Source organism: Pleurodeles waltl, chromosome 4_2 (assembly GCF_031143425.1).
Source record: "Pleurodeles waltl isolate 20211129_DDA chromosome 4_2, aPleWal1.hap1.20221129, whole genome shotgun sequence".
Taxonomy (NCBI): domain Eukaryota; kingdom Metazoa; phylum Chordata; class Amphibia; order Caudata; family Salamandridae; genus Pleurodeles; species Pleurodeles waltl.
This window is the reverse complement of record NC_090443.1, coordinates 473,243,449-473,271,137: the sequence shown is the minus strand read 5'-3', so window position 1 is coordinate 473,271,137 and position 27,689 is coordinate 473,243,449. Positions and strand designations below refer to the sequence as shown.

The window sequence follows — 27,689 nt, the reverse complement described above, 5'->3', positions numbered from 1 at the left end:
ACACCAGAAAATATACTATCATTTCACAGAGTACTTGATGTTGGTGTTACAGAACTCTGCAACCCTGTAGTAGTTAGAAGTTGTTGAAGATTCTAACAATTATGTAATTCCTTTCATTTTACTTTCAACTCTCCTGTGTTCATTTTTACTGTGTGACTTGTTATGGTCTGTGTCCTTGATTTGACACATATATATTTTTTTTAAATTACAGCGAGTAACAAGTGATTTGCACACAATTCGCTTTGTGTTGCTTATAAGATTACAAAATTATAATGTTAAAAACAAAATATGGTTACAAAGTTTTGTGGATGTTGCTTGGGACCCTTCTGCCAATGCAGTGCAGGCTTTCTTCAGCAAAGGTGGCCTTACTCCATTTTCCTGTGACTGCACTGGCAAACAATTGTGGTATAACTAGCAGAAGCTTGTTGGGTTATGTCTCTTCCTTAAGTGTTGGGTCCACCCCCTCACTGAGAGTTCATTAAAGCACACTTAAGTTTCGCAATCGGAGTGGTCCCCTCATCAATATCGGTAACTCATTTGAAGGGTTGGGTGTGTACTTTGCACAGAAAGATTAACCAACCTGCCTCCCATTGTCTGATGCAAAGCATAGCAAACCCTGCAAAGGTATCTTTCAATGGGCAAACTTGGTGAACTTCTTGCTGACTGGTATGTATGAAATGCTGGCTGAGTTGTCAGGGAAGAAAACTCCGGCTCACTCTTACCTTTACTGTGAATGGTGATGGTGTTGATGCTGCTCTGCCCCTGTATTTCCTGCTCTCTTCACGTGTTCAGTGGCAGCAGGAGGCACCCAAGCACATTTTTACAGGGGTACACATAAAATGGAGCTGAGAGGCAAAGAAAGTAAACAAGGCTCACTCAAGCCATTTTTAACTTCTGATTCGGACACTGCCCTTTCCATCTCTTGAGACAGGGGGTCACAAGGACAGTGCTAGGGACTGCAGGCAGGAAGGACATTCATGGGGAGTTTCTGGAATATCAAGAACCCATTGTCATTGCTGGGCCGAACAGATGTGGCTGAAGTGCACCTCCGACATTTGTGCAGTATGCCCCAAACGTATGTTCAGTGAGCAAAATCAGCTTTTCTTTTACCTGGTGACATCAGGGCATACGTTTAGTGCTATGCCCGTTACACCAGCCCCTTGCTGTATTTGTATCTGTCTCTAAGTTTGTTTAGATCTAAATGGTCTTTTTTGTATGCCATCTGTTAAAATATTGTTGCAGTCTCTCTTCTCTTTCTTTGGTCCCCTTAGATTGGACATGGCCTGAAGCTTTGTTTGTGAACCTGGTGGAGATGGAGCCGCTGCTGACTGGCTCCCCCTCCAGGTCCTCAACCCTGAACTGGAGTCCTGGCACCACCATTCCGACAGACAGAACAAGTACCAGATGGGATATCATGACATCTGTCCGTAAGGCAAGTCCACAAGACCCGGCAAAGGAGCATCTCCACCGGAAGATTCTGTCCTGGTTCAGTGACCACCCAAGGGCTCCATTTGGAGTTCACCACCTTGTTGAGCTCGGCAAAAGCTCAGGGAAAAAAGCTGGTGACTGGTATGGGCCATCCATCGTAGCTCATATAATCAGGTGAGCAGAAGGGTGCAGCCCATTGCGGAGCCACCATACATGCCATGCCTTGGGGCAACATGCAGTCCTGTGTTCTAGAACACAGTAGTTCACTCACCTCAGACTTCCAGCTAGGTTCTGTCAGCTGGGTGGGAGGGACTGGGGATTTGATCCTTGTAATTTTCAGAACTCACTGTCAGTCAAGCAATCAGTTTATTTAGACCGTAGTATTTAAACTATTAAATCATAAAAAGAATAAACATAAAATTACTACACCATAATTTAAAAGTGACATAAAATGATGTAGGACAAATCGATAGACCTTTGTGATGATAGCGGTCTATTTAAAAAACAAAACCTTCCTTTATAGATATGATGTGTCTCCCTGATGTATGTCATCAAAATAATTCACGATGATTGCCCTATTAATATACATTTTTTTTAAACTATAAAAACAAATGCATAATTGATTCATAATGGGATTAGCATGTTTCATAAGTCGTAGTGCACTTCACTAACACGTTTTTACTGAAGTAATGAACCTGCCAAATGCACGTTACATTCAAGTACCTCATGTCCATCAGGAACGTCACTTCTTGCTTCTTCTTCCTCACATCATATTTCTTTAAACAAGGTCTCAATTATGTTTTCCTATGATGCAAAAAAACAGAAACAAACTAAAATTATGTGTGGAAAATCACATTTCACATTTAGTTTTTAATTTGCACTTAGAAATTGTACTCTCCTTTATAATAAACGTATTGGCTGGCAAAGTTAAGATTGGATTCACCCCACATCTAATCCTTAGCAATTTCTGTCTTATGTGTTAATTGGGCAGCTTTTCTAGGTATTGAAAGGTGGTTTCTTGCATCCAGGAAGTTCTCAAATGTCGGACAGATGTTGCTTTTGTCCTCCACATCAAGTCCTCTGACCATTTATTTTGTCAATCTTTTCAGCTCGTCTTGACCAGATCCTAAATCTTTTTGTACATTTAGTTTTATTGACTGTCTTTTGCCAATGTTGTGGAGCCTTGCCATAACGGTCTTATGACCATTTTAAATTCACTATTTTCTAGTATTAGTTTGACATTAAATTGAGATTTTTAAGGAATCGTTCTGGGCATTTCTGCTCCAAAATCTAATCACACGCTTGTAAGCTAAATAATTGCAAGCTGTTAGCCACATCGCCATCCCAATAGCCTGAATTATCGAGAAGGAGTGGCAGAGTCAAGATGTTTCACGCATCCATCTTCCGCCTTGTCAAGGTTGTTTTTTCCACTCAAGCTAAGCACTTTCACTCCATACTGGAGCTGGTGCTAAATCATAGCTTGAAAGGCAGCTAGGGCCAGCCTTAAGGAGGACCCTCCTTATACTTTACTACATTTCTTAAGGCCACGTACATTTGAAAGTGCTTTTACACGTACTAATTTGAAGTGGTCTTTCCATGACAACATATCAGTAAAATCACATTCCCAGATATTTATATTTGCTAACAACCTCTATTTTGGCTCCGTCGAGCAACTACTTGCACTTCTACTTCTTTTCCCCCAAACGGAAGCACTTTCATTTTATACAGGTTAATTATCAATGTTGTTTTTCTTTGCAATATTTAGAGAATACCTCTACTTTTCTCTGTAACCCAATTTCTGTTAGGCCCATGATCACCACATCATCAGCATAAAGAAGACAGCTAATGGGAATTCTGTTCATCTTTGGGCTGAAACTATTATTTCTATACTTTAGGGTGATGAAAATGGCAACGGTGTCAACACACAGCCATGTAAAAAAGCCATCCCTAAAATATTTTTTCTGAGTCTTTTGCATCGATTTCCACTTGAGCCCAAACATCCCAATGACCTTCTTGTAAGATTAAAAGCAAACCACTTGGTAAATCATACATTCTCAAGGTTTCCGATACTAATTCCCCGTTAACCATATTGAAGGGTGAGCGGGAAATCCACAAAGCAATAGTACAAACTTCCTTTTTGCTCCATGGCCAAAGCAGTGGTCAGTAGTCGAGTTCCCCTCCTTGAACTCGCCTTGCTATATGGGAATTATACATTTGATCTCTGCCCATTCTTTCAACATCCCCAAGAGTATTTCTGAGAAGATTTTCTCTCCCACATTTAGGACGTTTATTTTACTGTAATGGGTTTAATCACTGCTTCTTTCCATCTGGTAGGAAAAATTCCCTCATTTATAATTTTTTTAAATAGCAATTAAAACAAGCAGGACCTCCAATCAATATTGCTGGTAGATTATTTGGCTCAGCTGCTCTTGTCAATTTTAGTTTGAAACTCTGTTATTGTATGTACCTTTCCCGAAAGTGTTCTGATGCTGCTATATTGTAGTTGTATACATTTACAAAGTAATTAGCCAGTCAACCAGGTAATTAGTAGATACTCCATGCAAATAAGTAACAAGATAATACAATACACATACAAGATAGCTAAATAACTCACAGCTGTACAAGGCAACAGGGAAACATGCTGATCTACTAGGCAACTGGGAAACGTGATATCCCAGGCAGCTAGGTACTACATATACCTTATGGCAACAGGGTAATATATATGTTCGATGGCATGTGTAGCTGCAGATACACATGCTGTGCATTATTCTGCCATCTAGTGTTGGGCTCGGAGTGTTACAAGTTGTTTTCGGAGGAGTGGCCTTTTTCAGTGCAGAACTGGAAAGTTTGCCACCGCTAGTCTTTTTTTTTCGGGTCAAGCCATGGCCATCCGTCAGTGGCATATCCAAGGCCTTGTGTTTTGTTTTTTGTGATGGTACGGGGCAGACATACTCACATGTTATGCAGCCGTGACCGGTCTGTCTTCTTCTGATTCCTGTTCGGATTCAGAATCTTAAACCAAGACCACTGATTGAATCAGTTCTTCTTCCTCTACGTCGAGATGTTCGCTGCTTCTCAACACCATTTCGAGTCTTCGTGCCCTCCTGTCTCGAAGAGTCTTTTTTGATTGGAATGATCGACAGGCCTCACAATTTTCTTCTCGATGATCCGGGGAAAGGCAAAGGTTGCAAACCCGATGCTGGTCTGTGTACGGGTACGGGACAGAATCTGAATGGAGTCCGGTCCATAAGGCTTTCCACGCGGTCGGCCCGAATAGGCCCGAGTTGGGCGTGCGTGCCCCAAAGGGCTAACAAAGTTGTTTTCCCGACAGTACTGCTGTGTCGATGGAAGATATTAACCCGATCGATACAATACCGACGAAAATAGAGTTTTACATAGTTTCCAAATCGAAATCTCAGAGCGAGAGGAAACATGTCCGAACCCGACGGCGGAAAGAAAACCATCCAACAATGGAGTTGATGCCCATGCACAATGGAACCAAAGAGGAGGAGTCACTCGATCTCATGACTCAAACACTTCTTCGAAGAAAAACAACTTATAACACTCCGAGCCCAACACTAGATGGCAGAATAATGCACGGCATGTGCATCTGCAGCGGAACATGCTACGTTTGGTACTTTGTAGTGTTCTCCAGCTGGCACACTTTGGGGCTCCAATGTTGGTTACATTTTAAGAAAAAAGTGAGGGTGCAACCCGAAATAAAAGGGGCTGCAAGAGGCTTTGTGGTGGATACTTTAATTGTGGCAGATGTCTGTTCTGCTGTGTAGGTTTAGATATTCAGATACATATGTAATAAATGGATAAATAATTATTATGGGCCTGATTACAACTTTGGAGGACGGTGTTAATCCATCCCAAATGTGACAGATATACCACCTACCATATTACGAGTTCCATAGGCTATAATGGACTCGTAATACGGTAGGTGGTATATCCGTCACATTTGGGACGGATTAACACCGTCCTCCAAAGTTGTAATCAGGCCCTATATTTCTTGCAAGTTCTGTAGCCCACAGATGTACAGAGATAGAGGCATTCAGGATTGAACAATGGTAGAACTTTGCTACATTCACACAGCATATCCAACTCATAGGATGAGGTTCATGTTGTTACTCAAAGGCTTGGCATAGGAATACAAAGCATTCTTCGAATAGCTGTATATAGCCTAGGACTGGTTACTGATTTAATATTAAAGTTACCTATAGTTCAAACATAGAAGGCTGGCCAGCGTTCTGTGCACCTAAATATGACTGGTAACTTTTTGAGCCAGCTGAGTAAGGTTAATGTATTGCTTCTGTGCTGCTCTAGGTGAGTAAAATTTGCAGTCTACTAATTGGCTCTTCACTTTTTCCCTTTTCAGAAAAGCAGTACGTAGCTCTTCTGAAGTCTCTAACCTAGCTGTGTATGTATCTCAGGACTGTACAGGTAAGTGCTGTGTAGGGCTGGTGGCAGTGCCTATTGTGTGATTGTATATCTCTTCAGATTAGCATTTTAGTTAGGCCCTTGTTTCGAGAATCATTATGGAAAAGTTCTGAATGTCACAGCATGTCTCCATTAAACATGGTTTTGCTGGGATCCCTTTTTACTGATGTGGAATTGCTAACACAAATTACCTTGTGTGAACCTCTGTTTTTGTGGGATCCTGGTTATTTTGTTTGCTTTCTGCTGACTTCAAAGTGACAGCCTTTATAGGAAGAAGGAATGCAGTCCTTTTCCAAGGAGCCTGCTTGTGCCTTTAAAAAAAAAAAAATATATATATATATATATATATATATATATATATATATTTTTTTTTTTGTCATAGTCATCTCAAATGGTATCTTGTTCTTCATCTGCACAAAACGTTTGCACCCTTTTTGCTAAATTCTTCTTCTTAAAGTCCATTCAATTTGTGAAAATGGCTTTTTTTTTAACAAAGTACAACACTGCATTTCAGTCTCAGCTTCAGCCTAACATATGGTGATCTTGGGCAATTTACACAGTTTATGGCCCATTCACTGTCAAGCACAGGAGAAGATCTTTTCACAGAAAACAGCCAGGCGAATTGTAACACAATTTAACACTTTAATTTGACATCTTTGGCAACTCATTTTGAAGAGATGATTAAGTTTAAAGGCACGTTTTATGAAAGCTTTTGTTTGTTTGCCTACAAAATTATGTATTCAGTCTGCATCTGGGCCTTTTTCGGAACACATACATTACTGGATACAAACGATTTCCTCATGTTACCTTGCAGGCAATAAGGCCATGATTTAGATCAGTGGCACAGAGGCCCAAAAGCCGTAGAAAACCCACCGAGGTCTGATTATTGCTATATGTTACCATTAGGCAAACAGTCACAGGCGCAATTACATTGTAGGCACTGGTTCTGTGATTTGGATGGTGCAGCAGGTGCAGTGGGACGGGCAAAAAGCTGTAGGAAGCACAGCAAACACAGATTATTGCTATATGTTGCCACTGAACAAGCAGTCACAAGCTGAGTTACCTTGCAGGCACTAGGGCCACAATTTGAATGGTGCCACCGGTGCAGTGGCACAGGGCCAAACACTCTAGGAAACCACTGAACACTGATTATTGCTATATTTTACTACTAAACAAGCAGTCAGGAGAGCTTTTCTAATTCTTTTGTAACCATTGCACTCAAAGTAAAACATAGCCTTAAGCATCACTGTACACAAAGCTTTAAGCTGTGGACTTTTCTGTCTACCTTCAATGTACGTTACATTCAGCGCATTTATATGGCACATTTTCAATTTTTGTATGGTTCTAAAATGCTTCTCAATCTGGACAAAGTAACACCTTGGCAAGGGTGTTCTCCTTTTTATAACATTAGCCCTTCAGCCTTTGTAAACACTTAATAAATACTTATAACTTACCTTTTGGCATTCCATACCAAGTATTGGCAAAGCTAATGGATCTTGCCTATGCGAGATATATTGGCTTAGTTAATATTTTAGCCATATTATACAGCAGCATTAGCTTCAGTGCAGCATAACTGAAAATGGAAAGAAAAAGCAGTATAACGCTGGCTGTGTCATACTGCTTTTTTGCATTACTTTCAGCCATTTGCAACATAGCGTAAAACATTAGCAAAGCCAATAAATGTCACAGAGGCAAGACCTATTGGCTTTGCCAATGCTTGTTGTACTTATGTCCACTGTCTGGGCATAGGTTTCACTTCATCATTACCAGTTTGATACCTGAATGTAGCAATTAGCAACAGAAAAGTCCTCAGTCATCCATTTCAAATGAGTCTCACTTTGCGGCAAAGCATGTTGCCTCGTGTTAGTAACTTTTGATGTGTGAGCTGGAAACTAATTTATTTTTGTTTTCTGGAGATTATGCAGTAGATGATGGACTATGTGGCAAATGCTGCAAATCCATAACTATGCAGAAACACCGGAACCACAAAATTGCGTAATTGAAGTGGTGCTGTAGATAGGCCATACTTCCTGTAAAGCGTGCCTTGTTAGGCCTCTGTGGCCATGCTCCTATTAGAAATACAGCCCCCCACCCCCACCCAAACCTTCCTTTTCACCCTATTTAAAGCACTGTTTACACCCCCACTTCCTTCGATTCTCACGTTGCACAAGTGTAATTGCTTGATTTCAAAAGTGTTGACTCGCAGTGTGGTGTATGTGAAAACATTTTGGTATTTTTATTTTGCATGATTATGTGGGGTTGCGGTGGCTAAGCATCTAATGGACTGAATGAGTGAGAGACTGAAGAGGACAAAGCACTACTTCACATACCCCAGCCCTTTATTTACCCCATACTGAACCATGAATGTATTGCAAAAATGTTTGCATGCCTTTTCAGAGTATCGTTTGAGAGTTTAAGGCAATGTAATTGCCAATTGGTCTGCTCTATTTTACCCCGTTTCATCCCACCCCCAAAGGGCAGGCTTGCTCGCTATACTTAAACTTTACATGCAAGTAGGAGGTGGGGCCGGTGTTTGAAGTGGGGAAAGCCAACTAAGAGTAGTGGACAGTGCCATTTGGGGTGGTGGACGTGTCAGGTGGGGAAATGGGCTGCAACATCGTAAGTAAAGTTTTGGGCACCTGCAGTTATCACTAAATTAAGAACTCTATAGGACTCTTTCATTTAACACACAACGAGCTGAAATGGAAATTGCATGTTAGTTTCTGTAGCCATGTTCCGTGATAAATGTAATCAAATCACATTGCTAAATAACAATTTTTGTGTACATTTCTTGGAAACCAAAAATACTCGGATTGCTGTCATAAACCACAACTTTTTTTTTAGCATGCAATTCAGTTTTCTGCTGCAATATTTTTTAGGTGGAAAATAAAGTATTTTTTTCCAGCTCTGCTAGGATTGGCTTAAAAACAGTGTTGTTTTGGCTAAATGTTACTCCACTCATTTTTAGGATTGAGGCTGTGATAGCACATGCTACGCATGCGTCTTGCTTGAGAGACACAGTTGTTAACAAAAAGGACTTGGAACCTGCCTGTTCCTTACCATTTGTTGGCTTGCGTTACACTCTTCTTAACAGTCTTGTAATTGGTCACTGCAGACCTAGCATAATTTCCGTTCCTTTTTGTGGAGCAGGGACCAAGCACTGTTTAATTCAACTTAATCAGTGCCCATCCACTGTTCCCGACATGATTGAGATACTCTTTTGTTCTTTTTGTTTATATTCTGGTGCCCTACACAGGGGTGTGGAATTTATTAAAATATCTACTTGTCCAGGGGACAGGTTGCTTCTCAAATCTACTTGTCCTGTAAAAAGATCTACTTGTCCCTTTGGTGCCATGTAGTGTGGCGACAAATTATGGCAGCAATCTCATTATGTAAGAGCTCTGATAATAGCCTCTCTGATTATGCCAGGGCTACTTACCTTAGTAGGGCTTGAATACTTGCAGTTTCAATCCCTACTGTAGCAATTTCCTTATTTTGCCACCTTTCTGCAGATCTGCATACTGGGGCTGGAGGAAGCAGTAAGCAATAGTTCCAGGGCTGGAATGCCTTTGAGTCTGCAAACCTACTAACCAGCATGTTTTAAAGATTTTCACCAGCTTCTCTCTAATATTTTCCCATAATAAGAAAGGTTGGACATTTACTCCTGACAATGGCAGAATTAGAACTTCTTCCAGGGTTGGGAAGAAAGTGGCTGGAGGGAAAATGAACTTGCAAATGCTCAATAGATTTTCACATGAGCAAATCTACACATCGTATTTACCCATGCTAAAATACAGTTCACAAATATTTTATAGGGGTACGACATATACCATGGGTGCACTTTTGTGACATTCTTTAAGAATTTGGGGCCACATGTCGGTAGGTTCAGATTTGCGACCCGCAAATTGCGAGTCAGAGTGACTCGCAATTTGCGAGTCGCAAATCCGAATGTAGGATGGTGTCCCTGACCATCTGTGATTCGCAAGGGCTTCGCAAATGCCCACCTCATGAATAATCATGAGGTGGGTCGCAATTTACGACCCCCCTGCGAATGGCGGCCCTCACAGGGATGGTGGCCTGCTGGAGACAGCAGACCACCATGTCTGTGACTGCTTTTCAATAAAGCAGTTTTTTTTTTTGTAATGCAGTCCGTTTTCCTTTCATTTTTTCAGAGCAGGCAGTGGTCCGCTCTGAAAAAATGTTTACAGTGACATTCACAATGGGGAAGGGGTCCCCTGGGGACCCCTTCCCTTTAGCGAAAGTGTTAGCACCCATTTGAAATGGGTGCAAACTGCGATTGGTTTGCGCCCGCGGTCACAAAACAATCCTACATTGCACTGCGAGTCGCAATTAGGAAGGGAACACCCCTTCCTAATTGCGAGTCACAAACCCGTTTTACGATTCGATAACCAGGTTACCGAATCGCAAAATTGGGTTTGTGCATCGCAATGTGCTTTATGCACGTCGCAAACAGCGAAAGTCGCTGTTTGCGACATGCAAAAAGCTACCTACATGTGGGTCTTGGTCCCTAATTAGGTCTGGTGTTAACAAAGACATTTTGTTTTTATTAAACTTCTATTTCTCTCTCTTTCGGCTGGCTTTACTGTGAGTGATCGCATTCTGCTCTTCCACATGGAGCATATTGGCACACAAAGTAGTTTTGTTCAGTGTCCGGAACTACAGTGGCAATCAGTGACGTAACGAAACTGGAGGGTGCCCCTTTGCAAAGAACATGGAGGAGCCCCCTCTCCAGACTCACTCAGGGCAGGTGCTGTGCTGAAGGGGCCCCCTGGAGGGCGGCTGCGGGGCCTTTGTTATGCCACTGGTGGCAACGTGTGCTTTTAGAGTTCAAAAACTTCTTTTTTTTTTTTTTTTTTTTTTTTTTTTTTTTGCCAGTGTTTGTTACAGTGTTGAGGGCCTGGTAGCTCCCACAACAATAAAGTGTTAGAAAAGCCATGTCAAAACAAGACACACATTGATGAAAGTAAAAGACTTATACAAATATGTCAGATCAGTTGGCTTTGTCAGTGTTTGTTTATTTTCATGCTTCCCATAATCATGTTGAAAATTGTTACACTGATTTTCCATTAGAAATATTTTTGGGAAATACTAGCATGCATCAACACATTTTACTAAATGACACTTCATTTGCATCTAATCAGAGAGCATTCTGGGAGCATTATACTTAGCCTCACAGCCTAAACTTTTCAAACATGTGTATACACTTTTTTTTTTTTTGTACTGGAACCAACGTCAGTAGTGAAGTGTGACCTTAAAACATCTATTTACATCACTCACCCTAATAATGAAGGCTTTCAAATAATGAACCATAAATACAAGTTCGAACAGCATTATCTTTTGGAAACACATTACCTCAACTGCAGAGAGTTCCACTCTCTGTAAACAGGCAGCCAAAGGGTTTGTGCTGCAGAGGGTTGGGCCTACTTGTCCCAAGGACATAAAAACATAAAAACTTGTTGCCCTTAACCCCAAACAAGATGTCCCGGGCGTCGGGCGATAGGAATTCCACATCCCTGCCTACAAATAGAACACATGTGACTGGCATAATCATGCTTAGCAGGACAAACAAAATTGCTGATTTTTTTTTGTTTTTGTTTTTTTAACAATTTTCTATATTTAACCTTCTCTTATTTTGTCAAGTCTACTTCTCTCACTTTGTAGCCATGTTTTGTATTTGCTCATCTGCAGTGTTCTCAAAAAATGATGATGATTATCTTGCTTTAAATATTGCAAAGCAACATTGTTTCTTTCTTATGTGTAATATTCTAAAGTATACTTTATCACATAACTGTGCAGTATACCCCAGTACACCCCACTCCAATCCGCCCCACTCCAGTCTGCGCCAATCCATCCCACCTAATGCCACACCAGTCCACTTAATCCAGTCTAATCTACCCCTTACCAATCCACCACAGACCGATCCACCCCAATCCACTCCACTCAAGCCAAACCACACCAATCCACCCCATCCAGTCTGCTCCACTCCTATCCACCACAGTCCAATCCGTCCCACTTTAATTCACCCCAATCCAGTCCACCCAGTCCAATCCACCCCATTCCAGCCCTATCAACTCTACTCCATTCCAGTCCACCCCAATCCAGTCCTTACCATCCAACTCCAATCCAGCCCCTCCAAATTAGCCCACTCCAATTAAAGCCAATCCAGTCAACGCCAATCCAATTTACTCCTTCCCAATTCACCCTAATCCAGTCCACCCCACATCGATCCAATCCAAAGCACTTCAGTCCAATCCACCCGTCTACCCACTCCAGCCCAATCGACCCCACTCCAATCCACCACAGCCCACTCCAGTCTTATCCGCCCCATTCACTCCAACTCACCCCACCACCCAAATCCAATCTACCCCAGACTTCCCCACTCTACTTCAAACAAACCCACCAGTTCAATGCACTCAAACCAATCCAATCCACCCCGCCCCAGTCCTTTCACTCCAGTCCACCTACTCCAATCCAATCTAACCCACACCAATCCAATCCAATCCAATCCATCCCTGTCCAATGCATCCCACTCCAGTGCAATCCACTCCACCCCAGTCCAATCTACCCCATTCTAATCTACTCCACTCCAGTCCAATCCACCCCACTCAAATCCGGTACGCCCCACCCCACTCTAGTCCACCCCGTTCAATTCACTCCTATCCAATCTAACCCACTCCAGTCTAATTCATCCCATCTAATCCACCCCACTCATTCTCATTTACCCCACTCCAATCCATTTCACTCCACCTCAGTACAATACACCCTACTCCAGTCCATCCTAATCCAGTCCACCCAAATCCACCCCACCAATTTCAATCCACCACACTCCAATCCACCCACTTCATTTCAATACATCCCACTCCTGGTTGTGCTTGTGTACTTGGGCCTTCACAATGACAGAAAAATTACTTCTTGCGGTTATGGGGTAGAGTCTGCTGCCATGAGTCCCATTAAACTGACACGGTTCATTCGACAAAGAATAAAGGAAAGAAATACAAGGAATATGTAAGCATTCTTGCATCTGAATCCTTGGGAATGCTGTCCATGTTTTTCCGAGAGAAGCTAGAAAAATGCTTGAAGTTTTCAGGGAGCAGTGGTATTCAGCCACCAAAGTCTAATAGTAGTTGTATAGTAGTTGAAATCTAGTTGTACTTTTGGATTCCCTCTGGTAATCTAATTCTCAAAATTTACTGTTTTAATGTTAAGTGCAGTATTGTACATTTGCACAATGTATTATTTTTTCACCATTGGAAAAATATAGGCCCTTTCCATGCACTTTTTTGGTGTCCTCAATCAGAAGACAATTTGTTGGGTTTACACTGTGACCATGAAATACTTTTTCTCTACTGACCCCCAGCACAGGACTTGAGAACTTGGTCCTGGATTTGTTGTTTATGGTGATTGGGTAGCTCTCACTTTTCTTTCTGTGAAATTGTTTCTTGGGATTTACAGCAGTTGGTAATTGTGTAGTAGCTCTCATTTACAGCTGCTTCTCAGTTCAAGTGCTGCTGCTTGCCTCTCAAATCACATAGTAACTCACTTCCTACACTTACACCTCAAGGGCAGCTCAGTCAGGGCTTAGGTCAAGGTATAAGAATAGGTTCAGAACTCAGACTTGTTATGACGCGTTAATCCCACAAAGGAATCTCAATGTGCAGTCAGGGTTATATGTTTTGAAAACATAACTGTTATTCCTGTAGATGCTGCTTGGAATCTTTTTTCAGCATTAAAAAAAGACTCTGGTTTGTTTTGCTGAGCATTGTTTTAATGGACTAAAATCGCCTAGAAGTGTTGCTTACTTTGTAAGGATCTATGATATACACAGTGGAAAATAGATGACTCAAACCCTACAAAGTCAGGGAATGGCATAAAGGTAACGTATGCACACCATGATCAGCCTTTTGACCATCTAGCAAGACAGATGTCCTCTTGGCCAGGGTCACATCTTTCCAAGTACTGTATGGTACAGCTTGGTCTCCTTCAAGGACAAATCATTTACAGGTAGTCTTCCAGAGACCTGGGATTGTTCTGTCTTTGAGAAACCTGTAACATGCAAAGTCCTTTTCTTAGTCAACTGTCCCTCCAGACTAGTTTCTTCAGTTCTTCCACACGTGTCTAGACTAACACAACCTAATGGTTCAAAGTGACCAGCAGTTACCTACAAATGGGACATGAAGTGAAAGCCAATCGAGTGATAATCTCCGGAATCATAACCGTGAGAAACCATGTCAAAGAACAACCTCATGATTTCTATCAGACCTGACTAGCCGAATAAATTCTTTGCCATTTTCAAGACCGTGACTTACCAGCGAACGAAAGGAACGGCCACATGGTATGTGTCACTATGTGTGGTGGTTAGCTGATCTGCGGGGAAAGCTGGCAACAACTTTGGTCAGTGTTTTGTGCCCACAAATGTGTATATTTGTGTGTGTATGCCTATATATATATATATATATATATATATATATATATATATATATTTATATATATATGTTCGATGGCATGTGTAGCTGCAGATACACATGCTGTGCATTATCCTGCCATCTAGTGTTGGGCTAGGAGTGTTACAAGTTGTTTTTCTTCAAAGAAGTCTTTTCGAGTCACAAGATCGAGGGACTCCTCCCCTTTCGGCTCCATTGCGCATGGGCGTCAACTCCATCTTAGATTGTTTTCTTTCCGCCATCGGGTTCGGACGTGTTCTTCTTCGCTCCGTGTTTCGGTTAGGAAAAGTTAGTTAACTATCGGAAAATTCGACGGTATTGTTTGCGCTCGGCATCGGGTTAGTAATAGCACATCGACACCGAAGAAAAGAAGAGCTCCGGTAGCCCTTCGGGGCTTCCATTCCCAGGCGGGGCCTGGGCGGCTCAACCGCGTGTGCCTGCAAGGCTCATGGAACAGACCCCATTCCGCTTCTGCCCCGAATGCCACGCTAAGTATCCTTATACAGACCAGCATTTGGTCTGTAATTTGTGTTTGTCCCCTGAACACAAAGAGGATACCTGCGAGGCCTGTCGGGCATTTCGGTCGAAGAAGACGCTACGGGACCGGAGAGCTCGAAGGCTTCAAATGGCGTCGACCCTTGCTGGACACCCCGACGTCGAAGAAGAGGAGACGTTCTCCATTCCTGACTCGGACGAGCCCGAGAGTGAGCAGCCGGCGAGGCTACAAACCGTGAGTAAAACAGCCCCGGCCAAAACTCACACAAAAATTATGAAAGCCCAGGGGAAGCCACCGCCGACAGGCCATGGCTTAACCTGTAAGCACGGTGACCAAGCTCGGCACCGAAAAAGGGCACACACCTGCCGAAGACATCCGACTCCGGTCGAGATACCGGCTCAGAGTATACTCGGCACCGAGATACCGGCTCCGACCAAACTCTGCACCGAGATGTCAGCACCCCAAAGCCTAAAAAAGTTGCTTCGGAGCCGAAAAAGACTGCTGAAAAAGTTGCGGTGCCGAAACATCCAGCCTCGGAGCCGAAACAAAGCTCCTATACCGACGAAAAAGGCCTTTCATCACAACTACAGGGCCATATGTTTGAACAAGAACTAGAGATGGGAGAGCCAGACTATACACAGAGAAGGCTCCATATACAGAAGGACACAGGGAAAATAAGAACTCTTCCCCCAATTAAAATGAAGCGGAAACTCGCTTTCCAGGAAACTGAAAAACAGCCAAAAGCAAAGGTGGCTAAAGAACCACCACGTTTTTCACCACAGCCATCGCCACTGCACTCACCGCAACTGTCCCCAATTGCAACACCCCCAATGATGCAATCACCAACGCACACAGGGATGAGCCAAGATGACCCAGAAGCATGGGATCTATACGATGCGCCAGTATCTGATAAGTGCCCGGATTGCTACCCGGCAAGACCATCACCACCAGAGGACAGTACTGCTTACATGCAGATGGTTTCCAGAGCAGCTACTTTTCATAACGTAGCACTGCACTCTGAACCTATAGAGGATGACTTTTTATTCAATACCTTGTCATCAACACATAGCCAATACCAAAGTTTGCCTATGTTACCAGGCATGTTAAAACACGCGAAACAGGTGTTTCAAGACCCAGTCAAAGGCAGAGCCATCACACCTAGGGTGGAGAAGTAGTACAAACCTCCCCCTACGGACCCTGTGTACATTACGCAACAGCTATCACCTGACTCAGTGGTAGTAGGAGCAGCCCGGAATAGGGCAAACTCACAGACTTCAGGGGATGCACCACCACCCGACAAAGAAAGTCGAAAGTTTGATGCAGCAGGGAAAAGGGTTGCAGCACAAGCAGCCAATCAATGGCGAATTGCCAATTCACAGGCTTTATTGGCAAGATATGACAGGGCACATTGGGATGAAATGCAACATTTCATTGAACACCTTCCCAAAGAGTTTCAGAAGCGTGCTCAACAGGTTGTGGAGGAGGGCCAAAGTATCTCCAACAACCAAATAAGATCGGCTATGGACGCAGCGGACACAGCCGCCAGGACAGTAAACACGGCGGTCACCATTCGGAGACACGCATGGCTACGAACCTCCGGATTTAAGCCAGAGATCCAGCAGGCTGTGCTGAATATGCCTTTTATTGGACAACAATTGTTTGGGCCGGAGGTGGATACAGCTATAGAAAAGCTAAAGAAAGACACGGACACGGCCAAAGCCATGGGCGCGCTCTACTCCCCACAGAGCAGAGGCACCTTTAGGAAGCCACACTTTAGAGGGGGGTTTTGGGCCCAAAGCACAGAACCTTCAACCTCACAGGCCAGACCCACATAGCAGGGCCAATACCAAAGAGGAGGCTTTCGGGGACAATATAAGGGTGGACAGTTCCCTAAAACAAGAGGGAAATTCCAAAGCCCAAAAACCCCACAAACTAAACAGTGACTCCAACGTCACAAATCCCCAACACATAACACCAGTGGTGGGGAGACTCGCAGATTATTACAAACATTGGGAAAACATAACTACGGACTCATGGGTCCTAGCCATTATCCAACATGGTTATTGCATAGAATTCCTACAATTACCACCAAATGTGCCTCCAAAAGCACACAACATGTCCAAACAGCACTTGGATCTATTACAACTAGAAGTCCAAGCGTTGTTACAAAAAGAAAGCAATAGAATTAGTACCCAACCATCAGAAAGAAACCAGTGTTTACTCCCTGTATTTTCTAATTCCAAAAAAGGACAAAACACTGAGACCCATCTTAGATCTCAGAACACTAAATCTTTACATCAAATCAGATCACTTTCACATGGTGACACTTCAAGACGTGATTCCCTTGCTCAAACAACAGAACTACATGTCAACATTCGATCTCAAGGATGCGTACTTCCACATACCCATACATCCTTCCCACAGGAAATACTTAAGGTTTGTAATCCAAGGAGTACATTACCAATTCAAAGTGTTACCATTCGGGATAACAACAGCACCAAGAGTATTTACAAAATGCCTTGCGGTAGTAGCTGCACATAACAGGAGACCGCACATACACGTATTCCCGTACCTAGACGATTGGTTAATAAAAACCAGCACTCAGAAACAGTGTCTTCAACATACAAAATACGTCATAGAAACCCTTCACAAGCTAGGGTTCTCAATAAACTACCAAAAATCACACTTACAACCATGTCAAATACAACAATACTTAGAAGCAACAATCAACACACAAAAAGGGATCGCCACTCCAAGTCCACAAAGGGTACAAGCATTCCAAAACGTAATACTAAACATGCACTCAAACCAACACTATCAAGTGAGGTTTGTGATGAAACTTCTAGGCATGATGTCTTCATGCATAGCCATTGTCCCAAACGCAAGACTACACATACGGCCCTTACAACAGTGCCTAGCAACACAATGGACACAAGCACAGGGTCAACTTCAAGATTTAGTGTTGATAAACCGCCAAACACACTCCTCGCTTCAATGGTGGAATCATATAAATTCAAACCAAGGGCGGCCATTCCAGGACCCAGTGCCTCAATACGTGATCACAACAGATGCTTCCATAGTAGGGTGGGGAGCACACCTCAACCAGCACAGTATCCAGGGACAATGGGACACTCAACAAAGCCAGCTTCATATAAATCATTTAGAGCTACTAGCAGTGTTTCTAGCATTGAAAGCATTTCAACTGTTAATAGCCCACAAACACATTCTTGTCAAAACAGACAACATGACAACAATGTATTACCTAAATAAACAGGGAGGGACACACTCATCACAGCTGTGTCTCTTAGCACAGAAGATTTGGCATTGGGCGATTCACATTCGCCTAGTAGCACAATACATACCAGGAATTCAAAACCAGTTAGCCGACAATCTCAGTCGAGATCACCAACAAATACACGAATGGGAAATTCATCCCCAGATCCTGCAAACTTACTTTCGAAACTGGGGAACACCACAAATATACCTATTTGCAACAAAAGAAAACGCAAAATGCCAAAACTTCGCGTCCAGGTACCCACACCCTCATTCCAAGGGCAATGCGTTATGGATGAGTTGGTCAGGGATATTTGCTTTCGCTTTTTCCCCCTCTCCTACTCCTTCCGTATCTAGTAAACAAATTGAGTCAAAACAAACTCAAACTAATACTAGTAGCACCAACTTGGGCTCGCCAACCATGGTACACAACACTACTAGATCTGTCAGTAGTACCTCATATCAAACTACCAAACAGACCAGATCTGTTAACTCAACACAAACAACAGATCAGACACCCGAATCCAGCATCGCTCAATCTAGCAGTCTGGCTCCTGAAGTCTTAGAATTTGGACATTTAGACCTTACACAAGAATGTATGGAGGTATTAAACAAGCTAGGAAACCTACTACAAGACATTGCTACGCAAATAAATGGAAAAGATTTGTTTATTGCTGCCATAATAATCAAATTCAACCACTACATGCGACCACGAAAAACGTTGTAAGCTACTTATTACACTTACGAAAATGCTAACTTAGATTTTTGTCCATTAAAATACATCTCACAGCAATATCTGCCTGTCTGCAGATTACACATTCAAAATCACTCTTTAGAATCCCAGTCATAAAAGCATTTATGGAGGGTCTAAAAAGAATCATACCCCCAAGAACACCACCATTTCCCTCATGGAACCTCAATATTGTATTAACACGACTCATGGGGCCACCATTTGAACCTATGCACTCTTGTGAAATGCAATACTTAACATGGAAAGTAGCCTTCCTAATAGCTATCACATCTCTTAGAAGAGTAAGTGAAATACAAGCATTTACCATACAAGAACCCTTTATACAAATACACAAACATAAAGTGGTTCTACGCACAAATCCCACATTTTTACCAAAAGTTATATCACCGTTCCGCCTAAATCAAACTGTGGAACTCCCAGTCTTTTTTCCACAACCAGACTCTAGCCGAAAGGGCATTACATACATTAGACATCAAAAGGGCACTAATGTATTACATTGATAGAACCAAACAATTTCGCAAAACAAAACAATTGTTTGTAGCCTTTCAAAAACCTCATGCAGGAAATCCAATATCCAAACAAGGCATAGCCAGATGGATAATTGAGTGTATTCAAACCTGCTATGTAAAAGCAAAGAGAGACATGCCTATTACACCAAAGGCACACTCCACTAGAAAGAAAGGCGCCACAATGGCCTTTCTAGGAAATATACCTATGACAGAAATCTGTAAGGCAGCCACATGGTCTACGCCTCATACATTCACGAAACATTACTGTGTGTCTGTGTTAACAACACAACAAGCCACAGTAGGACAAGCACTATTACGAACATTATTTAAAACAAATTCAACTCCTACAGGCTAAACCTCCGCTTTTGGGGAGATAACTGCTTACTAGTCTATGCACAGCATGTGTATCTGCAGTTACACATGCCATCGAACGGAAAATGTCACTTACCCAGTGTACATCTGTTCGTGGCATGTTGCGCTGCAGATTCACATGCGCCCTCCCACCTCCCCGGGAGCCTGTAGCCGTTTTAGTTGCATGTAAATAAATATTCCTTTACCACAAACTATGTACATATATATCTACTCCATTGCATGGGCATCTTTAGTATCCTCATTCTACCAACTCCTACCTCACCTTATGTGGGGAAAACAATCTAAGATGGAGTCGACGCCCATGCACAATGGAGCCGAAAGGGAGGAGTCACTCGGTCCCGTGACTCGAAAAGACTTCTTTGAAGAAAAACAACTTGTAACACTCCGAGTCCAACACTAGATGGCAGGAACAGTGCACAGCATGTGAATCTGCAGCGCAACATGCCACAAACAGATGTACACAGGGGTGGCACATCATACGGTGGAGGCAACCGTAATTTATAAATCCAAAACAGCCACAAACGTAACTGAAGATGTGCACTCGGGCATGTAATGCGCATCAAAAATTTATTGTGAGATGCGTTTTAACTATAGCAGTCTTGTTCACTGCACACAAGTGCAGCTATTTTGATTTCATTTATAACATCCGAAAATACAATGGAAAGTGGAAAAGGACTACTGCCCAAAGTAAACCAAAATGATAATGGTAAGAAAACAGATGGCAGCGCCATCTTGAAATGTATTTTTTCCAATTAAACAAAATAGTAAATTTACATTTATAAATCTTTGCGCAATTCACTGTGATAAATATAAATAAAAATCAAATAGGAAAAGGAAATTGGATCGCAATAATGCATCGTACAGCTTTGAGAATTATTATGGTAAATAAGTTTGTACACCCGGCATCAAATAAACGCAACCAATACTTGCAATGGGTTCATCAGTATGTATACCCACAATATTTCTATAATTTAAAAATGTAAGATCTAAAAGAATCCAAGCTACATACAAAATAAACTGTGTGCAGCATTCTAACTACGTTATAGACTGCAATACTCAACATTTTCTTAAAAAACAATAATCATGCAAATAGTGCAAAAAGAAATTATGCCATTGATTGCCAATACCTCAGAGTTTCCCAGAAGCTATCCTTTTCATGCAGATATTATGAATAAAATGCATGCTCAGTGAAATTCACAAAAAAAATAATCCATGATAATAATCACCCATTAACCATCTCTAATTCTCACCAAAATATATACGCTGAGTGAATGTACAAATTTTTACCAAATCACCAAAATCTTAAATAAAAAAGCTAATGCCAGTATCGAACTAAGGCAATTCTTCCTGAAGGACATTAATCTCGTAAATGTATGTTCAATTCCTCATCTGTATTTAACCCCATAGGATCTTTCGTTTCTAAATCTAGGATGTACCTGGATTCACTTCTTCTAAGTTTCAGTTCTCTATTACCACACTGTGGGCTCCATTTTATCCGGTGAATGGCAAAGAATTGAAGCAACTCCCTATTACTACAATGAAATTCTACAAAGTGACATGCTACCGGATAGTGACTATCTCGATTATTTAATGCCCTCCTATGTTCCAAAATGCGCTTTTTTACAGGTTGGCTAGTACTCCCCGTGTATTTCTTACCGTAAGGGCAAAGTACAACATAAATAGTATAATCAGAGTTATAAGTCAAAAATGTATTGATACTCCTGTTCCCTTTCTAATAAGGTAATGCAAATTCCTTAAGAACGTTACTGTTTTTGCATGCTTTGCATTTTCTACAAGGGTAAAATCCCTTCATATCCAGGACAGTATAATGTTGTGAATCAATTAATTCACTGCGTATCAAAAGAGTCCCTTAATGACCGGTCTTTCCTGTAAGTTGTACTGGGTACATGCTCAATCCTGTTGTGTATAATAGGATCACATTTAAGCAATCACCAATTCCTTGTTATGATCTTTTTAATTTCTTTAGAAGCTTCAATGAAAGTGGTAATAAATCTCATTTGTTCTCCACCATTTTCAGGAATGGACGGAGCATGCTCAAACAATAGGGACTCCTAGTTTTCTCTTGTTCTCTCCTAATTGCTCATTGCTAAATATGCTCAGAATAACCTCTCTTATGAAATCTGGTAATCATGTTGTCTTGTTCAATGGAGAAGGATTAATTTGTGCTGCAATTCCTACGAGCACAAAGGAGTTCTCCATAAGAAATACTCCATTTTAAGGGTTCAGCGTGATCACTTCTAGCATGTAAAATCGTGTTGCCTGCTGTGGATGTACGAAAAAGTTTAGTTTATAGTTCATTGCCATTGACTTTAACTGGAACTTCTAAGAATGTGATCTGTTCTCGACAGATGAATGCAGTAAACACAAGATTATATTCATTGTTGTTAAGACACTCTACAAATAGCTCAGCTTCCTCTCTAGAACCATCCCAAATCACAAATAAGTCGTCAATGTAGCTTCGCCACAAAATTACATTTTCAAATCCTGCATGTGTCTCATCAGCGATGGACACCTGTTCCTCCCACCAGCCCATAAGTAAGCCAGCATAACTTGGGGCAAAACAAGTGTCCATCGCTGTCCCATGAATTTGTTTATAAAATGTGTTATTAAACATGACAACATTGTGTTACAAACAGAATTGTGTCATAATAAGAAGTATGCTGGTATGAGCTAACAAATGTATGGGTCTGGCTCTCAAAAAGTATTTCATGACTTGCAAACCATCATGATGCTGAATACTAGTGTATAGTGATGAAACATCCAATGTAATCAACCAAACCTTTTCTTCCCAGGTCACATCATGGATCATCTTCAAAAAGTCGTTTGTGTCTTTTACATAGGAAGGTAAATTAGATGCAAAAGGTTTGATGAAATGATCTATGTATCTAGAGCAGTTTTCTAAAAAAAAAAAAAAAACACTTCCTGTCGAGGATACTATTGGTCTTCCTGGTGGGTTTTCAACGTCTCTATGCACTTTAGGTAATAAGTATAGAATGGGAACCTGAGATCTTTCACAGTAAATATATTCATATTCCTCCTGTTCAAGGAGACCTTGTTCCTTCCAATCAACAAGCATGTCTCTGAAGGTATTGATCATCTTGATGTAATCCGCTTGTGTAATCTTTACGTAACAATCAGGTGTATTTATTGTCGCATGGCTTCATTAATCTACATGTCGGTGGGCAGGATCACAATATTCCCACCTTTGTCAGCAAGCCGAATCACAATATCTTTGTTGTTCGCCAAGGACTTAATAGCTTTCAGGTATGTCCATGATAGGTTTCTTGTACCTTTGAGTCTGCTCTGTCTTAACTTCTTTAAATACTTTATTGTTACCTCATGAAAAGCATTGATCATATCATGATTTGACAAAGGAAGAAAAGTAGATTGTGGTTTGCAGTGCCTTTTAGTACTAAAATCAAGTAATGCCGAGGTCCTGCAAAAACGTCTGTGTTCTCCCCACCTACAACTTCTCCACTTTCTAACTCATGTAGTATGATAAGTGTGTCAACATCACCAACTTGTAAATCTATGGTTCCAACAACTTCAATTTTGTTGTCCCTAAGGTCATTTGTATATGGTTTAGTCAAAAAGTTTTTTTATTTTTTTATTGGTTGTTTGTTTTTGTTTTTATTGTAACTTGCGTACCAATTTAAACAAGTCTATCCAAGTTTGTGAATAGTCAAATGTATTAGTAGGACAAAAGGAATGGCACAAATTCAGTACTTCCTCTTCTGTTGTAGAAAGTGGTATCAATGTAAGGTAGATTATACTATTATCATCTATGTTCTTCATCGACCCTGAGATGTCCCCATCGATGTAATTTCCACAGTGGTTAGTGTTCCTTTGCCTCTTCCTTTTCCTTTGTAATCGCCTTCTCTGTAATCGTGACCTCTTCTTATGTGTTTATGTTTTTTTAAACGTCCCTTTTCTCAACAAGCGCATCTCGTTTAAAAGATTTGATTCCCCAGGAGTTTCCCCTTCTGATAAACTACTCTCACCTCTCTCGGAGATTTCACTTTCTTCCGTTGTCTCTAGCTGTTTTTCAACTATACTGGGATCCCAGCGTGCTTGATTTTCCTTTTATTCTTCTTTCCGGTAAAGAGAATCCTATTTCTGATCGAAAGTAAGAATGCATCCTCTCTCATAATCCCGAACATCTCTCAAAAACGTTCTCTGCTTTTGTGCTTTGATGTCTTCTTCAAATTTGTCCAATCTCATTTCCATGTCCTTTAAAAGTTTGTCTGTTTCCACCTTCTCATTCTCGGGGTGGGCTGCAAGCCATTCTTAATTTTTTTTTTTTATTTCTTTCAAAATATCTTCCCGATCTGCTTTTGCATATTCGATTAAGATTTTTAGCATGGTCTCTGAACAATTGGTGGTATTAGTTGCCCATTCTTGTAACATGCATGGATTCGGATTCGTGTAAGTTGGAATTGTAAATATACGTAGGCCCCTAGGAATTTTTTTGTTATCCAAATAGTTCTGTAAAGAAGCAGCTTCCCACCATTTCGAAAGTTCATTCATGGAAATGTTTTGCAAGTTCCTTAATTGCTTTAGTAAATTTAGAACATTGCCCTCGATATTGTGTAAAGAACTGTCACTCCCCATTTTCACTGTCCCTTCAGGGGAACGATCCCTTGCCACATGTTCTTATGATTTATGTCTTTCATTGGCCATACTCACAGTTCTGTCCAAAATCAATCTTATAATGCACCAAAACATGGCCCCTGTGTGAGAGTATCTGTGTCACCCAGGGTTCCCCCTGCCTAAGTAATCTTTGTGCCTTCCTTATCCTACTCGAAGAATGGACGTGTGTGTGTGTGTGTGTGGTTTGTTGTTACTCTTTGCTGAAACCTCCTTCATATGCTATGTAGACCACATGTAAATCTCAGCACTCACTCGTGGTGAAGCCATAGACCCCATTTATACAGGGCTCCATACTTGTGCTTTATTGCAAATTCATCTTACCGTGTTAGGTACCCATGCTGCTTTCTGGTCCTTTGAATACACAGCATGCATTTGTGGTAAATAGATGGATCACATTTATACAGTGTTGCATAGATTTTAGCTAGCGAGGGTTGGATGACTGCACTGGAAATTAAATCAAATGGTCTGTGCCTAATCCATGGAACCTCAGCTGTCGCCAACTTTTGATCTTATAACATTATGATTGGGCAGTAGCCAACATCTAAAGATTCTGAGTGTAGCCAGATTTTAGCAGAGCCTTGTGATCTGCCAGTGAGCAACACACCCACGCCTCAGTTTGGCCCTGAAACGTCAAGGATATGGCTCTGGTAGATGGCACCTCTGTCAATACATTGCAATGACTTTTATCTCTGCACTTTCTTACAAATAAGGTGTATTATAATGTTAAGAAAGTATAACAGATATTCGAGTAAACTGGGAAAATAAATTACCTCCAGTGTTTTCTTGTTCACACTCCTCTTTGCTGTATCCTTCCACAAGCCTCTGGCCATTGTTTCATGTTTTATTGTTTACCTCATTACTTTGTTTTCTCTGATCACATTCCATGGGATTCTTTTTTTGTAGTTGCTCTTTCAAGTGGCCGGGTTCACAGTGATCCCTGCTTTTCAGGTTGTCATCTGTGGCTGTTACCTAGAGTGCACAAGTATGCCTGTGGACACCCCTTGCAGTGCAAGCCCTCTCATTCAGATCCATACCCCTGGTTTCAATGCTTTTGTTTTATTCTGAATTCGTACAAGATGCAGATCACCGTCTTAGATGTCTATGCTCATCTCTGGTCTTCTTTTTAACAGCTTGTCCTATGCGAGCACCATTGATGACAAGTTAGCTCTCATGATAAAGATCAGAGTCATGCCCAATGCCTACTGTTTTTAAATCTTAGTATGCCCTAATTCCTCGCCAAAGGGTAATTATTAGTTTAGCTGTTAGATTATAGTACTAGCGTGAGTTTACAGTTCTGCTAAAATGTAGCAAGGTCAAGTGCTGCCTCACGACTGCTGACACCCACCAGGAGACCCTGTCATGGAAACCATGTATTTACACTCTCCACAACTTACCAATAGCAGTAAAATGAAGTTTGAAATACATTGTGCAGTTCATTTTCACCACCCACCCACTCTTATTTTGCTGACCAGTGGGAACTCTCTAAACTGTTGCATGCCTAGCTTAAATTTCTGTACTATAAAAGTGTTTGTGTTGTGCAGCAGGATATTTTTTTAGCATTTTCACAATACTTTTTTGGCACTACTTCCCACACCTTGCAGATGTAGAATTGACCATTTGTTTTACAGAACTTTTACAGATATTTTGCACTTTTACACTGCAATACTACATGTGGCCTCTCTCAGGCACCAGGTTGCGGAAGTGCATAAAATATCTGTGTGTCCAAGGTACTGGATATTGCAGGAATATACAGGGAGTGCAGAATTATTAGGCAAATGAGTATTTTGACCACATCATCCTCTTTATGCATGTTGTCTTACTCCAAGCTGTATAGGCTCAAAAGCCTACTACCAATTAAGCATATTAGGTGATGTGCATCTCTGTAATGAGAAGGGGTGTGGTCTAATGACATCAACACCCTATATCAGGTGTGCATAATTATTAGGCAACTTCCTTTCCTTTGGCAAAATGGGTCAAAAGAAGGACTTGACAGGCTCAGAAAAGTCAAAAATAGTGAGATATCTTGCAGAGGGATGCAGCACTCTTAAAATTGCAAAGCTTCTGAAGCGTGATCATCGAACAATCAAGCGTTTCATTCAAAATAGTCAACAGGGTCGCAAGAAGCGTGTGGAAAAACCAAGGCGCAAAATAACTGCCCATGAACTGAGAAAAGTCAAGCGTGCAGCTGCCACGATGCCACTTGCCACCAGTTTGGCCATATTTCAGAGCTGCAACATCACTGGAGTGCCCAAAAGCACAAGGTGTGCAATACTCAGAGACATGGCCAAGGTAAGAAAGGCTGAAAGACGACCACCACTGAACAAGACACACAAGCTGAAACGTCAAGACTGGGCCAAGAAATATCTCAAGACTGATTTTTCTAAGGTTTTATTGACTGATGAAATGAGAGTGAGTCTTGATGGGCCAGATGGATGGGCCCGTGGCTGGATTGGTAAAGGGCAGAGAGCTCCAGTCCGACTCAGACGCCAGCAAGGTGGAGGTGGAGTACTGGTTTGGGCTGGTATCATCAAAGATGAGCTTGTGGGGCCTTTTCGGGTTGAGGATGGAGTCAAGCTCAACTCCCAGTCCTACTGCCAGTTCCTGGAAGACACCTTCTTCAAGCAGTGGTACAGGAAGAAGTCTGCATCCTTCAAGAAAAACATGATTTTCATGCAGGACAATGCTCCATCACACGCGTCCAAGTACTCCACAGCGTGGCTGGCAAGAAAGGGTATAAAAGAAGGAAATCTAATGACATGGCCTCCTTGTTCACCTGATCTGAACCCCATTGAGAACCTGTGGTCCATCATCAAATGTGAGATTTACAAGGAGGGAAAACAGTACACCTCTCTGAACAGTGTCTGGGAGGCTGTGGTTGCTGCTGCAAGCAATGTTGATGGTGAACAGATCAAAACACTGACAGAATCCATGGATGGCAGGCTTTTGAGTGTCCTTGCAAAGAAAGGTGGCTATATTGGTCACTGATTTGTTTTTGTTTTGTTTTTGAATGTCAGAAATGTATATTTGTGAATGTTGAGATGTTATATTGGTTTCACTGGTAATAATAAACAATTGAAATGGGTATATATATTTTTTTTGTTAAGTTGCCTAATAATTATGCACAGTAATAGTCACCTGCACACACAGATATCCCCCTAACATAGCTAAAACTAAAACAAACTAAAAACTACTTCCAAAAATATTCAGCTTTGATATTAATGAGTTTTTTGGGTTCATTGAGAACATGGTTGTTGTTCAATAATAAAATTAATCCTCAAAAATAC

The 27,689-nt window shown here is 41.5% G+C and overlaps 1 protein-coding gene across 1 annotated transcript in view; it reads left to right on the top strand.

Moving 5' to 3' along the window:
- The window catches only part of ATG4D (autophagy related 4D cysteine peptidase), a 74,922-nt gene that overhangs the window by 18,614 nt on the left and 28,619 nt on the right, over nt 1-27,689 (top strand). The window contains exons 5-6 of the mRNA XM_069231811.1: nt 1,272-1,602; nt 5,810-5,874. Coding sequence (XP_069087912.1) covers nt 1,272-1,602; nt 5,810-5,874 — 396 coding nt within the window. The remainder of the gene's footprint in view (nt 1-1,271; nt 1,603-5,809; nt 5,875-27,689) is intronic.